At 41.7% G+C, this 26,959-nt stretch overlaps 1 protein-coding gene across 1 annotated transcript in view; it reads right to left on the bottom strand.

The window, feature by feature from the left end:
* EMCN (endomucin) overlaps positions 1 to 4,152 on the bottom strand; it is a 31,364-nt gene extending 27,212 nt beyond the window's left edge. The window contains exons 1-3 of the mRNA XM_086612514.1: positions 4,068 to 4,152; positions 1,318 to 1,419; positions 804 to 917 (exon numbers count right to left, since the gene is read on the bottom strand). Coding sequence (XP_086468640.1) covers positions 804 to 917; positions 1,318 to 1,419; positions 4,068 to 4,152 — 301 coding nt within the window. The remainder of the gene's footprint in view (positions 1 to 803; positions 918 to 1,317; positions 1,420 to 4,067) is intronic.
* Between the last annotated feature and the right edge of the window lie 22,807 nt (positions 4,153 to 26,959).

The following is a 26,959-nucleotide window of genomic DNA, read 5'->3' as shown; positions in this document are numbered from 1 at the left end:
TTCTTGTTAATTTTTTGAGTCAATTAAATATATAAAAAAATGAAGTATTTCAAAGCTCTGGTTCAGCAAAAGATTTGAGCAAATATTTACAGTGTAATTCATAGACATAAAAGGGAGACTGAATTTCATTTTAAGTTTACTGAGCTCCTCTTGGATGTTATTATACTTGCTTAAATGAATCCAACTACTTGCTGGATATGTAGGATTTTTTTCTTTTAATTTTCTTTTTCTAGAATCCAATCTGATGCACTGGGCCAACACACACGTTATTCTGAAGATTTATGAGGAACAAAAGTATTTCCTGAGATTGATGTAGGGTAATTAGTACCACCTCTCTGTTTTCAGTAGTGTGACTCATAATAATATAGAACATAATTAACTGTAGAATTGTAACATACATAAAAATAAAAAACAAAAGAGGTTGTTCTGACACCATTCTGATCACACAGAATCATTTATTTTGACGAAATACTTATTAAAAAAAAACCCACCAAAACACAAAAGAAAATAAAAAATTAAAATCCTTCCAAATACATCTCTCTCAATTATAGGGAGATTAAAATACTGTGTAATGGCTTCAGATCATCTCTACTACTAATTAAAAGGTATAACATCCTTTGTGTAAGATTCTAGGGCAAGATTCATTAAAGATATGTAATGTGGTAGGATGAACAGCTTTGCTTCCCCAAGCCTCCAAACCCATAACCCAAAGTACTCTTTTTGACCTCCTTTTATTGCTCCACACCGTTTGACAAACGTAGCACACAATGAGTCAGAAATGGCTCAATGAAATCATCACTTACCATTTGTTGTGCTGTCACTTTTATTTGCTGCTGTAGTGGTCGCTTTTACTGGTGGTTGTGTTGTAGTTCCTTCTGTTATTCGTTGCGTAGCATTAGTTGAAGAAGGTGTGGTGCCTAATGAAGAAACTATATTCGAATTATTTATTTGATTTTTTATACACACATGTGCAAAACACACCTATTTTCCTGCTTGCAGCTTAGTTTTAAATGATCAAAAGAATATTTCGTTTAAATTGAAGATCAACAGGGACAGAGCTCCCTTCACTGCAGAGAAAGCCATGCCCTGTCCCACAGGTGGGTCATCCCACTGAAGACAAGCCTGTGATAATACAAGGCCTGGCTTGGAGCTGCCTCAAGCTTGACCAGGAGGAAGCTCCTGCACATATCTGCAAAGCTTCACCAAAGAGTTCACTATCTGTAAAACAAATTCCCAAGCCAAGAAGCGCTGCTGCCAAATTTCCTGAATGACCAGTGGAACAGCACCAACAATTAGCTCAAAGAAATCTTCACTTACTGCTTGTGATGGATTCATTTGTAGCTCTGATCGTAGGTGTTGTCAGCGTTGATGCTTGCGACGTCGTTGCTTGCAGAGTTGATGCGTTCGCAGCTTCTGTTACTGCAAGAAAGGCATCCACATCTTTATTGATTTATTTAATCATGCATGAATATAAAATAAACAAATACCTCTGTCTGCCTTCTCTCACAACGGCAGTGAATTTCTGTTTAAAGTCTAGCCCTTACAGAGCTTTCTTTCTCACACATTTTTAAAGAGGATTCAAAGTGCGTATGGTTGATATCAGTGGGAAGGTTTGGCCCGCGGACCATCGGCAAGTTGCCCACTGGAAGTCAGCAGCTGTACCTTCCAGCCATCCTCTCAGGAAGAGGCGTATGCTCTTTGGGAGTTACACAGAGGTGCTTGGCATGACTTCCAAGGGAATGGGTGAGGGGAAAGGAGCCTGGCATGGATGGTTGGGTTCACTGTGCCGCTGGACTAGACCGCTGACCAGCACTTTGCTGAATTCCTGTTTAATAGGAGGAGGGATGTAAACTCCCTGGAAAGAAGCGTGAGTGACACACAGAAACACAGCTTATAAATTACAGGTGAAGAGCGAAGGGGAAGAGGCTCTACTAGTCTTTGTGTAATTTTTTCCTCTTTGCTGTCTACCTCAAGCCCTGGTTGAGTCATCTTCTCTGGCTAGCTTTCCCAGATTCTCTTCCTCTGCACCTAGACTTCTGGGGAAAAAAGAACACTTGGCAGGCCTTCCTCTGAGGTGTGCAGCAAAGCTTAGGGCATCGTGGATGAGATGAATAGAATTCTTTAGTAAGCGATACTCCCTGGAGTGAACTTGGTGCCCTTTGTAAGGTGACTCCTGGTAGTTCTCTCCTCCAGAAGGGTGAGATTTGGAGGCTGAGGCGAGGCGAAAGGGCTCCCTCAGGCAGCAGGGATCACTTCCAGCTGCTGCTGCTGGTATGGAAAGAGGGGAGCAGAGTTGCCCAAACATTGCTAAGGCAATAGCAAGGTTTAAATCAGTGTGTCTTGCTGTGCATGGATGCCATACTGCAGACCCTATGTACCCCTGGCACACTTTCAAGGGAATGGACTGGTGATATTGCAGCTGAGGAATCTGGGCTAAAAATCCCTCAACTAATCATTTTAAGAGCCCAGCTTTCAATTTTGTAATCTAATACAAGCAGAAAGTGCTACTGTCAGCTCAGATGCTCATTTAAATCCCTGACAATAGCCCAACATGTGTCCTACTATGTCTTCTAGCACTTATCATGGATGGGATACATGAAAGAATAGAAACAACTCATGATATGACATGTAATTTTTTTTCATATGACTTGAATACTTCTAAATGCAATGTTCACACTAGAACTTGTAAAATATAACTTATAGTCTCTTCCTCCACTCTCAGTTTGCTGGCTGTTCAGCAAGAATAGCAGCGTCTCAAAGAATGGACCTTTTTGGGAGCTTGCTCCACACCCACAAAGTGCTTTAATCTCATAGTGGGCTTCTGATGCTCTTCTCATAGGCAAGAATAACAACACTGTTTTCCCTTCTATGACAAAAAGCTGCAAGAGAAATTTCAGTGAAACATTTGGGGAGCTCATTCACTGTGAAGCGTTGGGCCTTTACAAAATGTCTTTGAAACAGACATGAACACTAGGGTTTTTGAAACATAAAAGCAACACAATTTGAAAAGGACTAATTCTTCTGCTGTAATAAACATAACATACATATACTTCACCTAGCTGCATCTTATTCACCTCCACTACTAGCACTTCACGTCTATACATCACAATCATCTCAGTGCTTTCAGCTCTAAAACAGACTCATTAGTATCTCTAGTCATAAAAAAATAGAATCCCATGTTCAAGTATTCTTCTCTCACATGCATCGCTTATTAAATGCAGCAGTCTTCAATATTCAAACTAATAAAGAAGTTGGTATTTAGCTCATGTGAATGAAATATGGTCAATATTGGTTTTTCATAACTACAAAGCTACACAATAAAGAGAACTCAATGTGTCAGTTGAACAGAATCACCGACTTTTACCCTTTGAAGCAGGTGTTTTCTCTGTTAAGTCGTCATAGTTTTAGCACTTTCAGTCTGATCTAGTGAAAACAATCACAAACAAAAGACAGAGAGAATGCAGCTTTTGAAACTGAGGGCACTGGTGCCACCCTCTTACCCCCAAACGTGAATCTTGACATCAATAGTTTCAAGAAGTTACCAGCAGCATTTTTGCAAACGACAGCTTTATGCATAGGTATTCTCTCCTATTAACTGAGGTCCAACATCAGCATCTATTGTGTAATTCTTTGCTATCAAAGTCCATGTCCTCTTCTGTCACTCTATGTCGATCCAATCAGCTACTCCCTGCTGCCATATCCCTTAACCGATGTTGTTTCCCAAATTATTCTCAATCTGACAGCCTCTTGAACTAAGAGTCTTAGCTAATTTGTTAATATCCGATCACACTCAAACCGCTCCTTGAGAGCATAGGAACTCACAGAATTTCAGCATTTTTCACCTGAAACAAAGAATGCAGCCTGCTCAGATTAACCCTCTCCTTACTAAGATCCCTCAATCCTTTCTTTTCAACGGAGTTTTATAAGAGGCCGAGGGAAGCACATTGCTCTACAATCACCTTACATGAAATAATTCACCTAGTTTCTCCCAGAAGCTGGAAAAGCTGAAAGCTAAAAAGACAATGGGAGCTTCAGAATACCAGATAGCAATGCATTTGAACTCTTACCAGATTCTGGAGTTGACGCATAAACGGTTGCATTGACAGTACTGGCTGGAACACCATCTTCTGCAATAAATACAGCAAGAATCATATTAATTCAGTCACTTTCTAGATCTATTTAGCAATGCATAGGCTAATAAGGCAGAAAGCAGCAAGGACATTTCTGGAAAATCAAGTTCAGAAGCCTATTAGCAGAAGCAACCAAATCATATAACTCTGCTAGCAATCTTTTCAAGCTGTATCCTAAATCTCTTAGCTTTGTCCTCACTCCTGTAATGGGGAGCATCTGCTACAGCCTGCCCCCTTGGACTGCGAGTTGTTTTCCAACAGGTATTAGTGTCTCTAAGACTAGTTTGGAAAAAAACCTGGAGCAATTAAACGTTTTTTGCTAGTTCCTCCTCTCCTTGAGTACAACCACAGCTGCTCTGGGTCTTCAGGGTGGAGGATTAACCAAAATAGTTGGCTGCAGGAGTATGCAGCCATTCTCCTGCCTTGGAGGAACAAAATTGTACTAGCTTCCTGGCTAATACAAGCACTTCAGGAGTGGTTTTCAGCATCACCCTGATCCCTATAGGTGAGGGGAAGAAGGGAATTCACAGAATATGGCTCGGGAAGCATCAGGTTGAGTAAAGACTGACTCTGCCCATTGCCCTCAAAGCAGTGCTTCAGCTGTTGGGATTTTACTACAACAAATTATGCCAGTTCTAAAAATCCTAGTTCAAGTTAGTAGGTGAAAGTCTCCGATATTACAAAACAAACAAACCATCCAAAAAAAACCCCACCAAACCAAAAGCGAAATAATTTCTATAACCTCTGGCTGTGCTGAAAAGTTTTAACAAAATAACTCAACTAGAGTTTTAGTTTCAAATAAGATTTTTGTTCTTATTGCTTGAGTCTTCATATTTTCCCACCAAAAGAAGTTGGGGGGTGATGAAAGGGGTGAAAAAACTACATTGAGTCAGAAGCAGTGGCCTTTCTTCACCATTTTACACCACTGTGAGACAAGAATGGGTACATTCAGGGAGGAAGAGATCAGCTCTGTGACTGAATGGGAGAGCAAAATGGCACAGACTAATCCCCCAGTGCTTTCAGGACTGGAGCGTGACATCCTGTCACGCTGCATTAGCATGCTGTAACACAGGCATCGCAAAACTGAGTCAGGACAGCATGTCACTATTCTGTGTGACTCCATTCATGGTAATATCTGCTGGCATTCTCTCTTTTTTTGGCTACAGGGCAGAACAGTCAGCTTTGTTCCCTTTGCTCAGCGTACTGTGCTCCGATTAACATTTCACGAGCACCACCCGAGGCCTGCCAGAGTCACCGATCTAACCTGGGAAAAAAAAATAACACAGAACACGATTGCAGGAGCTCTGCGGGCACGTATTAAGGTCTGGTCAGATGAGCCCTTACAACCCTGCCTCAAGCAGCGTAAGGCGTTATCCGCCCTTTTGGCACCTGCCCATTTCTAACGGATCTCAACTGGGATAATGCCATTTCCCAGTGAGCTCCACTGTCTTGGGTATCTTTTCTAGGTACGCTGCTGCCTTCATAATGCATCGTCGTGGCATGTGCTGGCCCAGTTTGATATGGGCATATCCCATATCAAATGAAATCTGTTCCCTATGGGCTTGCTGGGGGGGGGAAATCTGTTCCCAAGGGGCTGTGCATAGCCTGACTCTATTCACATGGCCCAGCCCTGCTCCCCAGGCCATGTGAATAGAGTCAGGCTATGCACAGCCCCTTGCACACCGCATTTAAAATACTCTTTTTCCTGCCATTGAGTTACCTAGTCAGAATCAAAGAATCATAGAATCATAGAATGGTTAGGGCTGGAAGGGACCTTCAAAGGTCATCTAGTCCAACCCCCCTGCAAGGAACAGGGGTATCTCCAACTAGATCAGGTTGCTCAGGGCCTCATCCAACCGGGCCTTGAACGTCTCCAGGGATGGAGCATCCACCACCTCTCTGGGCAACCTGTTCCAGTGTTCTACAACTCTCATGGTAAAAAATTTTTTCCTAATATCCAACCTGAATCTACCTCCCTCTATTTTAAAACCATTACCCCTTGTTCTATCACAACTGGCCCTCCTGAACAGCCTCTCCCCATCTTTCTTGTAGGCCCCCTTGAGGTACTGGAAGACCGCTATAAGGTCACCCCGGAGCCTCCTCTTCTCCAGGCTGAACAGCCCCAACTCTTTCAGCCTGTCCTCATAGGAAAGGTGCTCCAGCCCTCTTATCATCTTCGTGGCCCTCCTCTGGACCCTCTCCAGCTGGTCCATGTCCTTCTTGTGTTGGGGGCTCCAGAACTGGACGCAATACTCCAAGTGAGGTCTCACGAGGGCAGAGTAGAGGGGGAGAATAATGCTTCATAACCCGCCCTTGAAGTACTTTGAAAACAAATTTTACCCAAATAGACCAAAAAGCAATATTCTTTCCCTAAACAACCAGCATTTTTCCATCTCTTCATTCTCATTGCGAGCTGCTGACAAAGCTCCCGTAATTCCCCGCCCCACAAGGCCGCGGCACTAAACCGGAATGTTTTTTCGACAGTGCCTACATTGCAAATGGCTTGTTATAACATCGCTCAGTAACTACCACGTCTGTAACACCAGCTAAACGCACTAGTTGGCCAATTAGCTCATCCTCTAGCTCTTCCCCTAACTCAGCACGACTTCGTGGAAAGCCCACTGCAACACTTAGACCACTCATCCTTTAAAGGCGTTCCACTTCATAACCGCGTCGATAGGCCGAGATTTCCACAAAACTGAAAAAACTGAGAATTCAAGTCACAGTTTTGTTATGATTCACAATTTGCTGATTCTTATCATGGGCTAGAGATAAACTAAGGTAAATTTGATTAGCAGAGTAGAATAAAGTAGAATTCTATGAATTGATTGATTTCTTAGATGATGGATAGTGAAGTATACTTTAAATACATGTTGAAAGCAACAAGCAAAAATGTTTAAAACTTGCCAAGATTTTGGGGGTAACTGGTTGATTAAAAGAAGCAATAGAACTGCTGGCTTATTACGCTCTTATTTGCAATGTTGAGTTGTGACTAAGGAGAATCCTATGGGGGATAAAAGCAAGAGATCAAAAATAAGTGAAAAAAGAACTTTGGACCGTTAGAGATTGTTGCCAGACAAAGAGAGAGACAGAAAGATTCATTTTTCTGCTCAAGCCAGGACGGCTGCAGCCTCAGATGATGGACAACCAAGTAAAGTTACATGGTTTTGGCATGGTTTTCGGCAAATTTAGGTGCAGTGATCCCTTTGATATGAGAGCATCTCGATGTACTCTGATGTCGGAGTAGTGAAAATCTATTCAGCAATTGCTTCCACACACAAACCTCTCTCATTTACCATACTTGCCTGCAATGAACTCAGCCAAAAGAGCGTAGGTGACCTGTGATGTAGCATCCTTGTGTTTGGAGAACATGCACAGAGCTAAAAGGTGCTCAGATGTGACGTTGGGCTGAATAAAGGGATGATGGTGTTGGTGGGAAGATCCAAAAAGAAAAACACATGTCTAAAAGTAGATAACAAGGTGAGAAGAAACCAGAACTGAGAGAAAGATAACAGGACAGGAAGAAGATGAGAGGGGAAGGGCAGGCAGGCCCAGAGACAGTAAGAAGGGATTTAGAAGAGCTCGAAAAACACTTGACTGATGGCCACAAGGCCAAAATGAAAAAATAGTAACTGTTCTGTTTTTGGTTGTTTTTTTTTTTTTTTCTCCTTTCAAGTTCACAGAGTTTCCCTTTATTATCTTTTCCAGCTTGGATTTAAGTTGTAAAATTAAGGTAACAGTACAATCATTTGTACTTAGACATGAGTTTGAAATGAAACACTGAATCTGCTTTCTTTTTTAAAATTCAGAAGGAGTCCTTGAATTCAGCCAGGGCTGACCAACGGCCACAGTTGTCCTCAAACTACAGCTTTTGATGTAGGCTTCAGTCTCCAAGGTCTGAGCTTGGAGCTCTCCTATTTCTTCCCTCTCACTCTCTCATTATTTTTACCTTTACACTGGGAAGACTAAGATAAGTGGGTTTTGACCTTATTTTAATTAGGTGCCTGTTATTGCTATAATCAAGATAGAAAAAAAGCAGAAACGACTGCATGATATTACATCAGTAGTTCTGTTTATACACTACAAGATACACAGGGCACAAACCCCTAAGTTAAAAACACCACATGAAACAGCAAAACCAAAAGTGAATGCAAAAAAGTCAAAACATTTTAAAAGATTAATATATCATTCAAACTATACATTGATCATACTCATTACATGAACTACTGAATTTAAATGCTGTCTGGTTTGGCATCAATATCTGATTTTGAAAAGAAAATATTTTTATGGAAAAGTTACTATCATTACAGAAACAGAGAGTGAAATGGCCTGTTGACATTTTTTCACTTGACCTTGCACTAGGTAGATAGGAGCATGTGTTTACATTAAAATCTCTCCATTCACATGAGCACTGGTTAGGCCACCGCTGAAGTACTTGGTCTAGCTTTGGAAGGGTGTTGAGAAGGGTGTGGATGCCTGGAGGGGAGAAGGTTAATGGAGAGCCATAAAAATCATCAGGAGTCTAGAAAAAAAAATGACCTCTCAGGAAGGATTGCAAAAATGGCATTTGTTTAGCCCAGAGAGGGAAAGATTAATGGAAGGCACGATAACAGCACTCAGCAGGTGAGGGGCTCCAACAAAGGAATAAACTTCTCATGACATCTACTGAGGATGAAACCAGAGGTAACGGACAAGGGAAATTTGGATCAGAAACTTTGCAGGTTTTTCAGTGCGTGTGTCAAGCCGATGGAGTAACATCCAGAAGCCAGTGTATTAACCATTTTCCTGCTGAGGACCTAAGATATTCCCACTCAAAACCAGACCAACACCCAAAAGGCTGTAGCTGGGAGCAATTACCAAAGAGGTGTCCTGAGGAAACCTGTACATGCAAATTCCTTGCTCCAAGGCTATAAAGCAGAATATACAGGTGGTGTTGTTATATTACGCTTGTTTATTGTATGTTATGGTTATTTGTGTGACCCTGGGCCTTTGCAATTATACACAAGTCACGGAGAAGTCAAAGTTGCTTTCTCGTTTTCTGTCTTTTGACACCATCATAAATAAATAGTGATCTTTTTCCAGGAAGGAAATGATAACTCTGCCAGCCCCCATGACCATGATAGAGCCTCCTGGAACAGGTGTTCCAGCAGTATCCGTGGGAAGACTGCACACTTCATCTGTCGTTTTGTCCTTTCTGGAGAAAGTTATAGCTGTCCTTGTGAGAAAAGCTGATACTGATACTCTCAGAGTTCCCAATAAATAGCTGCTGCCTGACAACGTACACAACCTGTTTACTCTTACCTTGGAGTTCTGTTGTCTATTGTGTTTTCGTTCTCGTTTTCATTTATTGCTGCTTCATCTCTTCATTCTCTTATCTGATCTTTCCCCAGGCCCAGTGTCACTCATACTTCTCTTATTTCTGTTTTCACTCCTCACCCATCTATCTTACTCAGTTCGTGACCTTCTACCCTAAACCTTGAGATAAATGTCTTTTTTTTTGCTTGTAATGAATTTTTGTGTAAAGGTCCACACATCCTCCAAAGAAAAAAAAATACAGTTTGCCTAGATGAGCAGTTCATCTCCCATCCACCAGTCATTGCACAAACACCGCTTCCATGTGCAGAGAGCAAAACCAAATCTTAGGCACTGCTCAAACCCTACTCAAACTTTCCAAACAGAACTCAAATGTATCTGAACACATTAATTTAGGCATCAAACTTAAGGTTTAATTCCTGATGTAGAAACAGGCCTTCTACATGGGCCTTCTAACTGGTGAGGTTTAGCATTTAGGTGCTCTTGGGCTTTCCTCCTCAGTACTGTTTTGCAGAGGCCCATGTTGCACTTCCAGTCGAGGGGGAGAAGGCAGAGTCCTAAAAGCAGTGTTTGGGAAATGCAGGCTCAGTTTCCTGCACAGTTTCAGGGTAATATTCTGTCAAGACACATATAAAGATGCTTTAAAGCGGCTGCCACTGATGCTTATGGCTGGTCTGTAACGATACGGTGCTGGCCAGTTCTCCAAGGACCTACTCAACTTCCTCTATGTCTGTGGCATCCACGCTGCAGTATTGTGCTACGATAAATAGTGTGTGAGCTTGTCGGTTTACAGCTCTCCTGGATATATCATCACAAATAAGATAAATGGCTACGACTGCAGAGTAGAGATTACTCCATCCTCCCTGGAATGTCTGTGCAGAGCAGTGCAGTTTAATTAGTTTAGACGGAGCTTCTGGAACTTAATCTGCCTCATTCTGATCATCTTGGATATTTCTATGCATTTTGACATGTCGACACTGCCTGTGTCCCATTTTCCAATCAATAGAAGAGGAATAATACTATCTTTTTATTTTCTAGAGGACTACAAACTGCAACGCGCAGTGGCACCACACTCTAGTATTAATAGAGTTATGCAAGAAACAGAGATACTTGCAGGTCAAGATCTCAACTGCATCTGCAGTTTTTATCATTTGTATCTTCCATAATAATAATAATAATATGGATACAAGCTGCAAGGTTTGCATTTGCAACCCATCTCAGCTTTCTCAATATTTCGCTTTATCTGGAGCATGTGTTCAGTGCGGAATCAACCCTCTGAAAATACTGCAGAAAGCTATAACGTAGGACAGAGCAAGGAATGGGATTAATTTTAGATAACTGTTGTTATTTCAGTCCTCCCTCTGCATTTCTGCAGTTTATTTTATTTCCACTACATACAGCTTTTTTTCCCCTCACATTCTAATTGCAGGAATAAGAGCTACCTAATACCAAGAGAAACGCATTGCAGGTTCAGGACAGGCATGTTTCTAAGAGCAGAGGGGTTTATCTACAGTGCTTTGATAAATCTTAAGAACAGTCATCCCTGTAGTACTTTCAATTTTATCTGGAGTATTTTGTTAAGACTAAAATTGTGACATGAAACTTCCCAAAAATCAAACAACAAATGTTGAATTGTGGTCATAGGTTAGTTGCTGGTTGCCTAAAAATGACTAATCTATACTATGTAAATTATTTAGAAAACCAGCAAGCACTGTGAAAAGTCGTAAGAGGAAGCATAGATGCTTCCAGATCACAAAAACTTCCTTTTGGGATGTACTGTTAGAAGAGGTTTAAGTGCAATTTTAACAGTATTGTTTGAAACCATCAATTCCTTTCTTCCTATTCAAACCCTCTAAGATCACAAATACAAAATCTATAAATTAAACATTCCAGAATTAAAAAAAACCACCACATAATAAAATATTAAAATCCTGCAGATATTTTGTTCTAAAAGAATTAATTTGATACAAGTAGTGCTCTTTCTAGTACATTTAATCCTTAAGAACTCATACTTTAAATCTTTCCTTTATAGTCATATCAGCTAGATTTTAAGCAGGAATCAAGGTTCTGATGTAAACCAGTGAATGGCTGGAGCTGATAACAGTGTGTAGTGATTAAACAAAGCCATTTGCAAACTTCATGAATTTGAAGGAAACTCAAAGAAAAATACACAACTTCCATGTCTACATATTTTTTCAGTGTGCTAAAGCAATACACAAGGCACGGCATACCTCACACATACATTCAGATGCGTTTGTAATAGTATCTGCACACAATTATTCGCGCTGCGACAGCACTTGGCGAAAAGAAAGCTGCGTCCCTACTAACAGTCCCATGCTGGATCACGGCCACTGCCATATCATCACGAGTCAGGACTGCAAATTGTTTTTCCAGCCTGGTCTCACTATGCTTTTGCACTTCTGCAAATGCTCTTAACGCAGCCTCCTGTGACGTAAGCTGTTCTCCTTCTCAGGATTTTCTCCGTTCTGAATATCTTACAACGGCGACTGGAAGGACTACATGGACCCCGAGCAAAGTTACACCGCTCACCTTCAAGGTGAACCCCTGCGAGATACAGTCAGATACCACAGGCAATGCTAAAAACCATGAGGCAGGGAGAGGGGCCACGTCCTTTGCTGCCTGATGCCAACCAGCTGGAAGCCTGTGACTCCCGCTGCCTAGGGAGGTGGGAAACCACCTCCCGCTTGCCAAGCTGTTACCTTCCTTTCAGTCACGCCTCTTTTCAGCAGCAAATTGAAAATATGCTATACAAATCCTACATGTTGAGACCTTACATTTAAGTTCAACTTTCTACTTCTTCACTGCAGCTCCTGGTCCTGGTTTGCAGGCCAGTGTCACGGGACAGAGACTACCTGCTATAAAAAAGTGGGAAGAAACATGGGCAGGAGCATGGGGTAAGACACCAAGGCAGGAAGGAGAAGCTCCTGGGTCAGAAGGGCATAGCACCTTCCCTGCAGAAAGCAAAAGCAGTGAAAACAGGAGGCAGAGGAAGATGGTAGGGAAGGGAGAGCATAAATGCGAAGCCCCATAGCTGGAAAGGCAGACAGAGACAGGGCTGCTCCTGCGTGGCCTGGGAACGGATAGCAGCAACGTGGGACTTGGGATCTGCAGAGGAAACGCAAACTGCGTGGGCTGGGGGCACCCGGCAGCAAGAGCCAAGGAGAGGAAGGAAAGGGAGGGATCTGCCACAATTTCTCCAGCAGGGAACGGGCAGAAGGCAGGAAACGCAGCTTTGGTGCCAGCACTGCCCCGGTGCTCCTCCTGCTTGCTCAGGCGTGTGGCTAGCACGACCCAACACCGAGCAGCAGCAGAGAGCTGCTGGGAATTACTAATTTCCCAAGCAAACAGCCCTGTTTCCACAAAGCCTGTTCAAAGTGCCCAGCAAACAGCTCCTGAACAGGGAGCCATCACGCAGAGAAACGCTGGAAAGGCAGCTGCCGAGGACCAGCCTCAGCTAACGTGGCTGCAGGATGTTGAGGGCTCCCCGTCAACAAAACCAGTAATGAGAAGGGTGAGATGAGCATCCTCATGTTTTACTGAGTATCTGAAACAACCCAAGCCCAGCATGCTTTGCCTCCCTGCATGTGCGGGCACCAAAATTAGGAACTTACCAGCCAGTCTCATGGTTTCTTTTATTGACTCAGAAGAAATGCAAACTCCTGATCAAGGGCTTTTTAATCACAAGCTTTCTCAGTGCACTTTCTGCTCCTACATGAAGCTTGGTGGATATCTTTATTACTGTGTACTACAGAGGGATGAGCACATTGTTTGCACTCCATAAAATAGTAAATGTGCTCAGCATGCTCATCAGCACTCCAGCCTGCCTTGGACAAAGGCTCCAAGCTCTGCGCTTCCCTTTATTTAAACCTGTTAAACCTATTTAATAGGTTTTAATTAAACCCTTTAAAGCTATTTAAACCACCAGATCGTTGCCCTTTGATGGTGATATGTTTGTCTGTCCATGTGTAAGATAAAAGGTAGGACTTACTAAGGGCTATTTTACACTATGAAAAACAAACTGCCACCCCCCCCTTGTGTTAGTCATGGTAAATCGACTCGGAAACGTCTTTAATGGGTGCAGTTTTATACAGAAAGAGCTTTTTACATATTGTGCATTGCTGAGTAGGACGAGCAACAGAAAGAAAGGAGAGCCCCTTCCCCTGCAACAGGAAAGAACAGCAGCGTTGGTGTAAGTCACCCCCACCCAGAAGGCGGAGAGAAAACTACCTCCTTCTCCGGGTGACACTTACAATGCTTTTTCCTTACCATGCTATTTGCAAGCCTATTTTTGTTTCCCAGGAAAGAGTGTGTTTGGGTAGGGCAGATATAAACGAGCCAGAGGGGAAGCGGAGCCCAGGTCAATCGGTAGGTCTCCTTTGCAACGTGCTGCGGCAGTTGGTAAAATCATAGTTCTTCTGCTCTGTGTTTGTGATCCGAATGCATCTCCAACAACATGACTAATTGTGTAATTCAGGAAAGGGTCACCGCAGTGTCTGCTATGATGTATTTATTTTTAGCACATCCGGGATCAGCCTAGACACCCATTTCAGCCACACCCGCCCATGCCACTCTGTTCCTGACAAAGCTCTGAAAGCCTCTGGAACATCAAAACCCCGTTCCCGTTAGAAAACTTCTGTGGAAACACTGTAAATTGCTTCTATAATTAACGTAATTCCATGCTCAATTGAGTCCCTCTTCATCTTTTCCACATTGCCTAGAACAAAGGCTAGATGGTATCCCAAAAGGAAAGCCCAAAATGGGCTTTGCAAGCCCAAAGTGGAGTACGGTCTCATTGGAGTTATGTTATATAGTTATATACATGTTATACATAGTTATGTTATATAGTAGCCTGATCTAGTTGAGAGGCGTCCCTGCCCATGACAGGGAGGTTGGATTAGATGATCTCTAATTCATAGATTCATAGATTTCTAGGTTGGAAAAGACCTTAGAGATCATCGAGTCCAACCGTCCCTAATCCCCATTAAACCATATCCCTAAGTAGATCATCCACCCTATTCTTAAACACAGGTCCCTTCCAGCCTATGCCATTCTATGATTCTATGATATGTAAGGATGAAGCATACACTTTGCAAATATCTGATTTCTGTAACTGGCACATATAGCTGATGAAGACCTCCTTGTCTGTGAGTATGTTGCTGAGCTGATTGAATACTCACATTATTTTGAATTTCTACCAATCTGATACAACTGCTAAGCTCAGATGCAAAACTGAAACGCTGTTCTCACGTGCTTTATGTTCCAAAGTATTCCTATTAAAAAATCAAAGTTGTTACTAGGAGAGCACTTGAAGCAGAGGGTCAGCACTGAGGACACTGTCAAAGAGCAGAAGGAACTGCTGCGATAGCCACGCCAGCACCCACGCTGATAACCAGCTTCCTAGTGGAGTAGAACATGGATCATATTCAGGATGTTCAGGCTTGTCAAAACCCTGGGTCCCAGTCAGTGCACTGGGAAGTCACAGTGAGCTGGGAGCTGATCATCTCTTGTTGGTGAACAGCTATAGACATCACTTGTGCTTTTATGGGCAACTACTGTAATTTTGTTCCCCATGACAATTACAACTATTGTGAATGACTTGTTCCATTCCTACTCAAACCCTTCTGCTCTTCTTCCCCCTTGGCCGTTTATTCCATAAGTGACCAATCTTTGTGTTCCCTTTTGCACCTGAAAACAGTATTTTCTGCCAGTTCTTGGAAATGCAAGGTGAAAGCAACTAGGGAGGAAGCAGACAGTGCACTACAAGAAAGTGTCACTAAGCCAATAAGATAAATTGTGCACTAGTTCACCTAAATCCAACAGCATTAAGATGCACTAGCCACATGACTCCGTTAGCACAGGGAATGGCATGCAAAGGAAAATAACGGATTCCTCTGAAGCCATTTAAACTAGACAGGATAAAATGTGCAAAGAATCAAAAACCAGTCCTGCACTGGGAGGTTTTTGCCTCTATCACCTGTGCTGTCCCCTTCCCTGCTGTCACTGGCACATCTCAGGGATTGGGTTATTTGGCATAGATCTCTAATGTTCTTCCTCTTGTTACACATTGGAAACTACTCCAGCAAGTTGTTGCAAGTGAAGCCCAACAGCCTGGTAAATACATTTGCTGCCTTCCAAACCACAGCAAATACATTAAGACACTACTCTCATAAGAAAAAACCTTCCTAAAGAGAACCTAGAGCTGCTTTACTGTAATAGCCTTTCTGGGCAGCCAGCTTTTGGTGTTGGCTACAATTTCCAAGACCTGTGTGTTTTGTGGCAAAGCAGAGTTAAATTCCATCGGACGTCCAGAAAACTCCATAATTCAAAGAATTCAGTAGTTTTCAGAAGGAGATTTTAACAGTCCTTTGCAGGAATGAGTAGCTACAATTGAATTGCATGCTGGCCCCAAACATTTCTTCTGACACACTACAGACTTCTGCCTTTACGACCATCTGTAGGAGTCAAGGGGAAATGAGGTTTGAACAACTTGGTAGGAGTTCTGTAACTCCTGGGGGAAAAAAAAAAAGCCCAAATTTTGGCTTTTGGGGACTTTGAATGGCAGTGGAAGTATTAGCCATGGATCATGTCCAACGTTGCCCCTCTTTACTAGATGTGACATGGGGCATTTGGGGATGAAAACATTTGAATTTCTCATTTCTTGCCAGAGCTATCCTCAACTTTTTCACCCTTTCACCTAAGAATGTTTGGTGATATTTTTGCTTCCACAGCCTTTGCATGAGTTTGCAAACGGTGATATTTACATCATCTATATTGCTGTGATATATAACCCCTGCTGAGATGAGGAGGGGTAATTCATCCGTCAAAGAAAGATGATTTCAGACTGTTCTCACACTGGCATAGATAGCACCACATGTATTAACATTTAGAAGGTTATCAGCAATGTATTTCAAATAAAAGCCTAGAGTCAATGTTGAGCATGTGAAGAAGGAAGAAAACTAGTAAAAAATGAAGGAATATATAGGGTTCTGATCACTTCGAATAATTATCGTGCAATGAAAACACACCTCAACAAATAAGTATGGCATTTTACAGAGGAAAATAATGTGAATCCTTAGCCAGGAAGGTTAGTAAATCTGGCACTGTTTTCCTGGGACTAACTAAAATCCAAAGCTTTTGCCATTCCGATCAGTTGTTGCCTCAATAGCCAAACCTGTCAAGCCCAAATATGATATTAATCTCCTGCAAAAGACTATGACAGAAAAAATCTGCAGGAAACATTAATATAATCAGAGATTCAATTAATTTAGCCCTAACGTTTTGGTTACACTTACACTCCTCAAACCAAGTACCACACTGACAAATCACGGCATTAAGACAAACTGAATGCGCTTTTTAGAACGATTACATATCTTTTAGAAATCTTCAGACAGCAAGGCTGGTGTAGCGCTCCCATCCCAGCAAAACACATAATTTCGTTAGAGTGATAAGACAGGGCAGAAAGGTTACAGAAGATAAATATGATGCAAAACTATGTGCTTTCTCACATGGGGAAGTAGGTTCAGAAGACACGGCGTAGAGATAGCATCATATTAAATTGTGTCAAACCACTCTTCCTACTGTACGTAGGTCTGGCTGATACAGTGTGCTGCTGTTAGGGCATCCAAGGATCCACTTTCACAAGATGAATGCCAAGGTATTGCTACCAGATAGCTCAGGTACTGCGACAATGACAGTGGTTTGCATGGCAGAACATGGTGCAACTCAGTTCTCCTCTTTAAATCTGAGATACCTATTTTCAGAGTGCTAGCTGAAACCAAAAGTAAATGTTTGTCTTCTAGGGGAGCCAGGTCTTTAATTCTTGACTTGTATTTGGAAATAACAGCTGCTACACACACAAATCCAACATTGTCTCTCTGTTTACAGAATTGCAAAATAAACCCATTAAAGGGTCTTCCTTGAGTTGTCTCAGTAAAAAATACAAACACACACCACCTCACCCTCCCTTCATAGGGAACACAAATAATAAGGATGTCTTTCCTATGTGATTTTACTGTGGGTCCTTACTCATCTTTAGATTGTGCAGAGTTAGCCTGGCTACCAAATGGTACCAGTTAAAAATAGTCCCTTCCCTAGGTTAAGAGTTTCTTCAAGATATTTTTGCTTTGTATTTTTGCATTTTTTTTTCACACAGGATTCAGACACATAAACAATTGGAGAACAAATTCAAGGTCCTTTCTTATTTAGAAAAAAACCCCACAAAATCAAACCAAAACATAAGCCTCAACAGATCTTTATTTCCTAATTTACAAAGGAGTAAAGATTAATAAGAACTCTGGGTTTTAATCCTGATAACAGAGAGAGCTAAATAAAAGAGAAAACACCCTGGTAAAATTTCAGAAGAGAACCATTTGTTGGGCATGTTATACGGCGTTATGTATTCTCAGGTTTGGAGCTGAATGCCGCAGGCAACTTGCCCTTCAAATTTCGTTTCTATTTATTTTGGCTACAAATCATAATCTCCTTATCAAGCAGGTATCAAGCCATCTGCTTCTGTCCTCAGTAAATGCAGCAAACTTGCATTCAGGTTTAAGGCTAGAACAAGCAGTTTTCTACCGTCCGGTAATTAACACACCTTTAAAATCTATTAGGCAAAACTGGCCCAACATGAGAAAGCTCTAATGAATGAAAGGAATGTGGCAGCAGGGGGGGCGAGGGGGAAGAACGACTGATAAAAATCTCTACAGGAACAAAAACTCAATTAAGGGCTACGCTAAGCTCCAGCTCTACAATTAGATTTTTGAGAAAGCTACTCTTCCAAACTGCTAGGAGTGGCGGAAACACCCAAAAGACTATTTTTATTTTTTTTTCACAACAGGCAAACTCTCAAGGCATTCAAAGTTTGGGTTCAAGCAAGCAGCTGGTTATCTAAAGCTTATTTACATTTCTCAAATTTTCAGAGATGAGACAATGATCTGATTGTGACAGTCTGTGCCTTGCTGGTCTCTCCTAGAGCACAGCTGTGAATATAACCCAGAATGGTTGGAGACTATGCTCAAAAGCTTTAACTGCTCAAAACGGTTTTGTTAGTATTTAATTTTAAAAATGAATTTTTTAAAAAGACTTGAAGGCTTGTGAGCTGAAAGCACAGAAGATGGAAAAGGAAAAGGCTATCCATCTCCTCTAGTTAACATCGACAAGAACAGAGCTCAGGTGGCTGCAAACGTACGTAATCACTACAGGAGCCCTGGTTCAGTGGTACTTTTCTCAAGCTGTCACTCTGGGAGCTGGGATTAATCTACTGTGTTGTAGGGTTGGGATGATGTCCTGGGCTCCACAGCATCCCCTTAATGGAGAAGGGGGTTGGGAAGCATGTAACTTAGGGTTGATTCATAGCTTCAGTGGCCTTTGGACCAAGCTCTCAACGCCAAGATTTGCTCCTGCCTTTCCAAAATTAAAAGGACCCTTGTTTTTCTGTAGTGCCCTCAATTTTGACAAAGCACTTTTGGAGAAAGATATTGCTAGCTGTCAACAGGGGTCACTAATCAGACGTTAATAAACCCACCCATTGTACATCTACAACAGGAGACAGTACATTCCAGCTCCTACAGTTGAGTGCATGACCTGAACGCATCCAGACTGATGCTAAGTAGCCTTAGAGGAGCACAACCTCACTGTTTTCTGCTATCATTTCTGAAAGAAAGAAACCTAGGTTCCTGAGTGAGAAGGAAGCTGTGGTGTGCTACAAGCACTTTGTGGAGGACATCTGCTATGCTGTGGAGGACATCTGCTATGCTTGTACTACAAGGCCGAGGAGCAGGAAGATGTAGCTTCTAAGCACTTACATTATAAGCACATGTCAGTTCCTCTCCCCTCATATTTTAGAAAAAACTTCACCTTTACACATTTTAAAAGCAATTACACCTTAATGCAGACTCAAGAGCATTTATATTTGATTAATGTCCTTTAGCAACATATTCTTTGACCCATTCCAGTGCTGTCTGTTGTTTAAAGCCAGAAATGTTATGAACCTACCCAGAAAGCATTTCTATTTGAGATATGTTTTGGAGCAGGTGAGAATAAAGGGCAATATGCCAGGAGGACTGAACACCTTGAGATGAGCATGAAGGAACTCCTGCTTTAAGCATGTCATTTAGCTCTCAAAGGGTTGAGAAAAGCCTCAAGAGGAGGGACAAGTTGTCAGGAGGCTATCAACCTCCACATCTGTACATAACTGAGCCTCGAGTAATTTGCCAACAGAAGGTAGATCCCACCAAAACATTAGGGACTTCTGAGGATGCAAGATCCCGAGATGAATTAGAAAATTACCAAGAAAACACCGCTAACATACAGGTTGAAGACAAGGCATGAAATTTGGAAGCCCTGCACAAGACTTGGTATGTTCTTTACTAACCACAGTGGAAACATCCTTGTCCACTTCTGCAGGATTTACAAAAGCTAGAAAGACAAGCAGCTTGTGTTTATTATGTGAAGAGGCTGCAAGCCCACACATTACTTGTCTTGGTAAGCTTTGAAGACAAACTACTCCAAAACCTGGAGGAGGAAGTATTAAAACACCAGGGTGTGATTTGACCTTCTCTAAATTTTACTGAGCATAATTTTAAAATACTAAAAGTGTTTCTAAGCAACTGGAGAAATGTCTCCAATGCCAAAAAAGGGAGACTGATCATGAGGGAGCCTGGTGTCAGCCTCCTTATCATCCATTCCTCTCTTCAGACTATAAGATTCTGCTGTCAGATGTCCAGGACACTTTAGAGATCACAAACAGTGGAAATCCAAAGACTTTGGTCCAACCTTATGTAACAGACAATAAAATTGCTTCCGTCTTAACAGGTCGATGCATGGAGTGGTCTGAAGGAAGCTTGATCAGATTATGTACTTTTACTTTCACAAGGCAGATAAAGATATACTCCAAATTTCCCCACACATATTCTTCATTTTCTAACATGAATTTAGCAACAGAATTTCACTACCATGTCTACCTTGCAATAAATCATTTAAACAAACCCACAAACTTTTACAGAACCAAAACTGTTTAGAGCAAAGGTATCCTACATAAAATTTGCTTGTTCACTGTCATCAGTTCTGCCCCGTTCATACCATGCAAAGGTGGGAAAATCGTTTTTAAAGGAAGGATTGTACAAAATTGACAGATTTCCTCCCACCTTTGCATGTTGCTTTCTGATAAGCTTTACGGACTGTTGTGTTAAATATCCTCCTTTTGATCCAACTCCACTTTGCTTTTCAGAAGTTGTGAAATTAAAGGTTTAACAATGACAGGAAGGCTATTTTTACTAGGAGTAGCAGACAGAGAATAAATAGTACCTCAACACAGACTTTCAGGGTTTATACTTACTTAACATAGTTTTAAAAGCAGTTCTTTCTGTGGCACAATCTTTTTTAATCTCCTTTATTGTTGTGAGGTTTTTTTTTTTTCTAACAGCAGTGAGCCCAAGCAATGGCATAAGCTACACCACAAAAGATATTTCTAGATTTTAACACATAATCTGAGCAAAAGTTGATTAACTTTTTTCAGATCAGTTAATCTAGCATTACCAGTGTTTTAACTTCTGATCCATAAAATCCCTTACAGGCAATCTACAGGCATTTGTGGAAACTTTGGTTATAGGTATTCACATCAGAGAGCCAGCAAACAAAAGTACAGAAAAAACACAGATTTTACTTCAAATGTATCTTTTGACAAAAGTGATGATAGACTCTGGCCCTTGTTACACTTTCTCTCATCCTTTCAGGTTTTGCTAGTTAATTCTACTTTGAAAGCATGATCCTTCAAGCTGAAGAATAATGAAAACAGCAGTTCAGTGACCGTATGAACACCACCAAGTTTTATTAAATCTGTGCATTTGAGAATAATTTTTAAAAGATATTGCACTCAGTAACTAGTATCGCCCCTAGGCTTGCATCTCTCATTATTTGACACTCGATAATGCTGTAAGTCCCTATATCTTCGGGGACAAAACTAAGATAATTTCTGAGAGACACCCTTGGCCAAACTTATTGCTGGCATAGTGCCACAGAAATCCATCAGGACAGATGTGATTTGCAAGAGCAGTATTCACAAAATCTGACAGACATTTCAATCCTCCCTTTAAAGCCATCTCTACAAAAGATGCTTTATTGCGAAGAATAAAAACAGAACAGAAAACCTTTGTAAATATACCTCTGCTTTTAACTCCTCTCAGATTGAGGAACTTCACGACACCTAGAAAGAGAGCTGTCACAAAAATACAATGGCAGGAAAGTTTTTCACAGAACACATATAACTCAACTACCAGTTAGTACTTTCTTCTCCTCCAACACACAGTCTTTCAATCATTGAACTGAAAAAAAAAAAAAAAAAAAAAAAAAAAAAAAGCATCCAGCTACTGACAGCTAAGCTTTTGCTCACAAAATACCCCACAGATGTGACAAGTGTATCCAAAAATCCAAAGAACTTACCTCCCACAGTGCAAACACAGCATACAGCTAGGAAAAAGAAGGCAATCCCCAGGAGCTTCATGCTTGGTGGTGGTGGTGGTGGTGGTGCTGTCAGCTCTCCCCTACACAGCTGGGCAGGGAGTGCTCTCTCCGTCTGAGGCAGGCCTTAATTACTCCATGGAAAAAGGTGTGTAGAGACTGTGCCTAGTCACTGCCCATTCCTGCTTATTTTGGGGACTTTGATAAAGAACAGGAGGAAACACAACATACTCCCTCTGGGAGTTGAGTACGGAGGAGATTTATTGTTTCAGTCCTTACAGGAACTCCTTTTCTTTGGCACTGAACCGTGTTTTTGTTAATACGTTATTTTGTTCTTCTTCGGCCACGAGGTCAGGAAGGTTTTTGAACAGAGGCAGATCTTTCTTTAGAATATGCTATACATCACCAACTTTCATCCTATAGCTGAGGATGCTTTTAAAGGGGACATTTACGGTCGGCGCGGGAGCCCAGGTAGCGGAGGATAATGCAGCCAGGAACAGAGGAGCAAAAAAAGCAACAAGAGCCCTCACCTGGCTCTTCTTTGTGCTGTGTAAAGTGGCCTTGGTGAAAACCACAGATGCTTCATGTGAAAGGCAGAGAGAGTGTCTCCCTGAGAGAGCTGCCATCCTGCAGCCGAGAGGATGCGAAGCCACCAGCACAGGGCGAGGAAGCGCCTCCAGCAAAGTGCCCCAGCAGGGAGAGGCGCTGGGCTCTGCAGAGTTAGGGCTGGGGTGTGTGGCTTTTTTCTTTAAGTGAAAACTGAGTTTCTTTTTTTTTTTTAAATTTGAAAGGGTGCAACGACCCTCGACTGTGTCTGCTCCATTAATCATAGAATGGTTTGAGTTGGAAGGGACCTCAAAGATCATCTAGTTCCAACCCCCCTGCCATGGGCAGGGAAACCCTCCACTACACCATAGATTTCATAGATTTCTAGGTTGGAAAAGACCTTAGAGATAATCCAGTCCAACCGTCCCTAATCCCCATTAAACCATATCCCTAAGTAGTTCATCCACCCTTTTCTTAAACACATCCAGGGATGCGGACTCAACCTCCCTGGGCAGCCTATTCCAGTGGCTGACAACCCTTTCAGAGAAGAAATACTTTCTAACATCCAACCTGAATCTCCCCTGACTAAACTTATATCCATTTCCTCTTGTACTATCACCATTTCCTCTTATCCTAACACCAGGTTGCCCAAAGCCTCATCTAACCTGGCCTTGAACACTTCCAGGGATGGGGCATCCACAACTTCTCTGGGCAACCTGTTCCAGTGCCTCAACACCCTCAGAGTGAAAAATTTCTTCCTTATATCCAATCTAAATCTCCCCTTTCAGTTTAAAGCCATTGCCCCTTGTCTTATCACTACATGCCCTTGTAAAAAGTCCCTCTCCAGCTTTCCTGTAGGCCCCCTTTAGGTACTGGAAGGCTGCAATAAGATCACCCCGGAGCCTTCTCTTCTCCAGGCTGAACAGCCCCAACTCTCTCAGCTTATAATTGAAAGTTTTTTTTATTCTTCTGTATAGGCACTTGCTGTGCCATGGGATGGGAATACAGTCCCCAGAGTGAGCCGCTTGCCTGAGCTGTCTAAGCCAGCACAGAATTGCTGTCTTCTCCTCAGGACCTGCCGACCTGGGAAGCTTTGGTATCCCTCCTTCTCACAGCCATTTCTCTGGCTTCTGTGGAAGAAACCCAAGCAGAGTTCTAGAGTTAAAGGCTATCAAAACATGATTTACTAATACTCTCGTGCTCTGTGCCTTAACAATTCAAGGCAGCTAAAGGCAATTAATCACAAAACTTCAACCACAACAAGAATGAGGTGCAGTATGTTTGCTCATCTCCCTCTCTGTCAACTCTCAGGAAAATTTGGTGGAAAAATTGACCTCGCAAACAGCCTGACTCACTAAATAGTCAACTCTACTTATTGCAGTAATTAAGATTTTTTTTTCCTCATGACTGTTTCTCACTATAAGGCAAAGTTTTGGAACAGCTTCACATGCAGGAACTCCCAGGAGATAAGCCACAGTGCTTCCAACAGCAGTACTGTTTTATTCATGGGATGAGGAAAACGGTAGCAGCTCAGCGTCATATGCAGAATGATTTTTGTTTAGTTAAAGAAATTACATTTCTACATCTTAAGGCTATGACACATCCTCTGCCTATTGCAGGTGACAGAAGCTGGTGCTCAGTAGAAATCTGATGGCAGACAATGAATTTCTGGCACTTCACTGGGACAAACTTAGGTATTTGCATCCATGAGAGATGCGAGCATGTAAGCTCTCCTTAGCGACACTGTTTTCACCACCGTTGGAAAGGATCACAGAGTAATACAAGCTTGAGTCAGAGTAGAGGTGGGCCACACAATGACACTTTTGTCAAGTTGTTTGGAGCATATGGCAGGGAGTTAGCACCAGTGCTCTGTTTTTATGCTAGTTTTGTGCCAACGTAGGACCTAAAGTTAGAATGGGCTAGAAAAGCAGTAACTACTGCAGCAGAAAGCCTTCAAGCAGGAAGCTAAATCTGAACATGGAGAGTGAATTCATCCCAGGTTAGTTCTGTTCTGATGCAATAAGGAGGACTCTAACTTTTTATTTACTGCCTTGCTGAACCACTACCTGAAATGTTAATTCTGAAGGATACAGAAAGGAATGTTACTTTATTGACTGAAATGAAACTTCTCAAAATATAAGAGGCCTGAGGACAGGATCTCTTCCTTGGATTTTGAGACACAGAGAAACTCTCCGAATGCCTAAGAGAGCATTGACTTGGCCCAGTGCAGCACCCATCTGAGTAGCAGCACCCCAAGAAGCCCTCAGTGCACTGCTGCTGCTGCTGAAGATGACGACCGTGGTGATTACCTGCCACTCACTGAAGGCAGAAAGGGTACAAAGTGTTGCAGCCCTGCAGTAGCTACCCATATCACAGGTACAGGTGTGGAAAAGGCTCCCCAAGGAGTTGGGAGGGAAAGAAAAAGGGCCAACTGTCTTTGCCTTACATCTTGTCATGCAACTTGAGTTGTAACTCCGAGAGTCCTAAGGCAACTTGCTGCCTCCCTGAAGCATCAAGAGAGCTGTGCTCCTCTGAGATACCCACTAACGTCAACATCAAAGGTAGCCAACTTTTGCTAGCTCGAACTTAGATATCAGCAGCACGCACCGTAAGGAATAATAGGAATAGACGGGGAGCTGCTCAGATTACTCACTGAAGGAAAAACTCTGGCCAAAGCTGTGCTGCAGCTTCTGGCTTGGAGTATCTGAGCTGCAGAAGAGAGAGTCTCATAACTCTTGTCAGTGGAAATATTTTTTTCCTTTAAAAAGAAATCATATAAGGTATTAAAAACTTCCAGCGATCTTTGTAGCAAAAGATTATTCCTCTATGCGTTCACGGAACAGAAATCTTCTCTCTTCCTCTCTACTGGCAAGTAAGTTTTCCTTTATTGAATAAATATTTTTCTTTCTTTCCTCAAACCAAGAAACTTAGCTTCAGTGCCAACGTGTGCTTTGTTTTATAAAGAGAAATATGGTCATCAGTACTGCTGCCAAGTGTGGTATTACTGCTAGTGTTGGAATATCTGGAGTTTCACTTCGAGCCCCAGAACAAGTAACTGTGACAGTCTCAGTTTCCACATTTTTTCAAATAAGATTTTAGCCCTCCTAGTTGCAGAAGAAAACTTGAAACATGACCAAAGAGCACTCTAGAGAATGAAAGGACTCTCTGTTTTAAAATACCGTCATTTTGTAGTCCAATAATGGTTGGGGCAGCCTGAGTTATATATTTATTTTTGCCAGCACAGTATTTCATTATTAAAGGGAAACCATTTACTGCCACAGTGGATTTGCAGTTACAGATTTATTGGTCTCAGGCTGTATTTATATATTCTTTCTTAGCTCACATTGCTTGGAGCAAAACATTGCTTTTTTATGCACAGTTCTCCTATGAGGTTCAAATAATCCCCTTCAGATTCAGAGAATGTAAAAATTTTACATATCGTTCAATATTCTTGAAGCACCACTGCGTAAAACAGGAAATAAGGTGGACAGCCATGCTGCCTTGCTGTGGGCTACCGACAATTTCCAATGCGGGCACGAAAAGTAAATTTGTCAAAGTCTTTACAAAAGTGAAAATAAAAGGATTCAACAGATACACAGTCTTTGATGATTTAGCGAAATGAAGAAACAAACACACTGACAAAATTTGCTGGCCTTTCCCATTGATGCTTGCTATCCCTTCCACTGATGGTTATTTAAACTCTTTTAGCAGAATGACAGAAAAAGAGCAAGATAATCTCAAGCTTCTATTGTTTTGCTACATCTGTATTTCAGCAAATATATATAAAGCGATATTTTATCAGAAATTACCTATGATTTACCTGGACATTTAGTTACACTCCTGTAAGGAGGGTAAATTTACACAGCAAAATGCAGTTGTAATAGTGTAGAAATACATTGTTTAGTTACGCTTTCTGTCCTTTTTAAAATTGTTTTTAAAAGTACTTGTTTTAGACTATTACATATATTAAAATTTTAATATGAAGTAGAACTCGACAAATCTTGAAAATAACAGCATGAAACGAAGATATTTCGATGGTCATGTACAGAAGTTACTCTGAAAATTCATGCTGGGAGACATTTTAAAATGTAGGTATTTTGTTCTGAATTTTTTGTGGAAGCATTGGAACATCTCAGGAAACAGAAATGTCAGTGCCCAAATTCCTCTGCACACAGTAATACTAAAAATATGAACGATCAGGCTCACAAATGTATTTAAGTGCTTAAAAAAACAAGATAGCCACCTTTTCTTTGTAGCCCGGAAATGCTTAAATCTCATTGATTTGATTCAGAGCCAGCTGCTAATGTGAAAAATTCCACTCAATCTAAGTGCCAAGATGCCTTTATGTAGGCACTACGGAAAACAATGCACTTCGTTGTATTCAGTACTCTTTTTATGAAAGATGAAAGACATTTTCAAGGCCAGATCTAGTAGAATTACTGCAGCTCCAGCTATCAGGCTTGAGTACTGTTTACTTGCAACACCAAGACACT

The sequence above is a fragment of the Tauraco erythrolophus genome, chromosome 5, assembly GCF_009769465.1.
Source record: "Tauraco erythrolophus isolate bTauEry1 chromosome 5, bTauEry1.pri, whole genome shotgun sequence".
NCBI classification, from domain to species: Eukaryota; Metazoa; Chordata; class Aves; order Musophagiformes; family Musophagidae; genus Tauraco; species Tauraco erythrolophus.
This window is presented reverse-complemented; position numbering and strand designations above follow the sequence as displayed.